Source organism: Merops nubicus, unplaced genomic scaffold (assembly GCF_000691845.1).
Source record: "Merops nubicus isolate BGI_N331 unplaced genomic scaffold, ASM69184v1 scaffold9795, whole genome shotgun sequence".
In the NCBI taxonomy this organism is placed as follows: Eukaryota; Metazoa; Chordata; class Aves; order Coraciiformes; family Meropidae; genus Merops; species Merops nubicus.
The window spans coordinates 744-1,524 of record NW_008607598.1 but is presented as its reverse complement, the minus strand read 5'-3'; the positions used below and the strand labels follow the sequence as shown (position 1 = coordinate 1,524).

The 781-nt window shown below is 54.5% G+C and overlaps 1 protein-coding gene across 1 annotated transcript in view; it reads right to left on the bottom strand.

Moving 5' to 3' along the window:
- Positions 1-557: 557 nt before the first annotated feature.
- The window catches only part of RPS29 (ribosomal protein S29), a gene marked incomplete at its 5' end in the record, with an annotated part of 964 nt that continues 740 nt past the window's right edge, over positions 558-781 (bottom strand). Inside the window, one exon of the mRNA XM_008939990.1 lies at positions 558-566. Coding sequence (XP_008938238.1) covers positions 558-566 — 9 coding nt within the window. The remainder of the gene's footprint in view (positions 567-781) is intronic.

Genomic DNA, 781 nt, shown 5'->3' with positions numbered 1-781 from the left:
CGGGGCTCTGAGCAACCTGCTCTAGCTGCAGATGTCCCTGCTCAGGGCAGGGGGATTGGGTGAGGTGACTTTGACAGGTCCCTTCCCACCCATTCTGGCTGTTCTGTGACCCCTGCTGAGCAGCTCTGTCCCTTGTAGCCCCCTCCAGGTTCAGCTGCCAGGGCAGCAGCTCTGGGGACACCAACACCCCCTTCCCCTGGACCTGGGCACTGACCCAGCCAGGTCCTTCCACCAGCTGTCTCAAGATTTCACCACCACACAACAAACACTCCAGCACCCGGGTTTGTTCCCGTTCCCTCCTCACCATCCCATTCCTGTTCCATTTAATAACCAAAAAATTTTAAAAGGGTTATTAGGAATTCCCAACCTAACAGGACAGCGGGGCAGGCTGAACCCACCCCTCTAGGAGGACCACCACCAGAGCCTCCACAAAAGGCAAATGTGCACACACCAGTTGGGCAGGGAGATCGTTTATTGAGTAGAGCTGCATGGAGATGGGTCAGAAAGCACCATGGAAGCCCCACAAGCTTCTGGCAACAGCCTCATCCTCCTGGTGCTCAGTCCAGCTGCAAGAGAGGGAGAACCACAGAGTCATTAAGGCTGGAAAAGACCTCCAAGATCATCAAATCCAACCATCAACCCAACATGACCATGACCACGAAAGTATGGCCCCAAGTGTCAGATTTACACAGTATTTTAAACACCTGCAGGGATGGGGACTCCACCACTGCCCTGGGCAGCCTCGGACAACATCTCAACACTCCTGCAGCCAATCACTTCT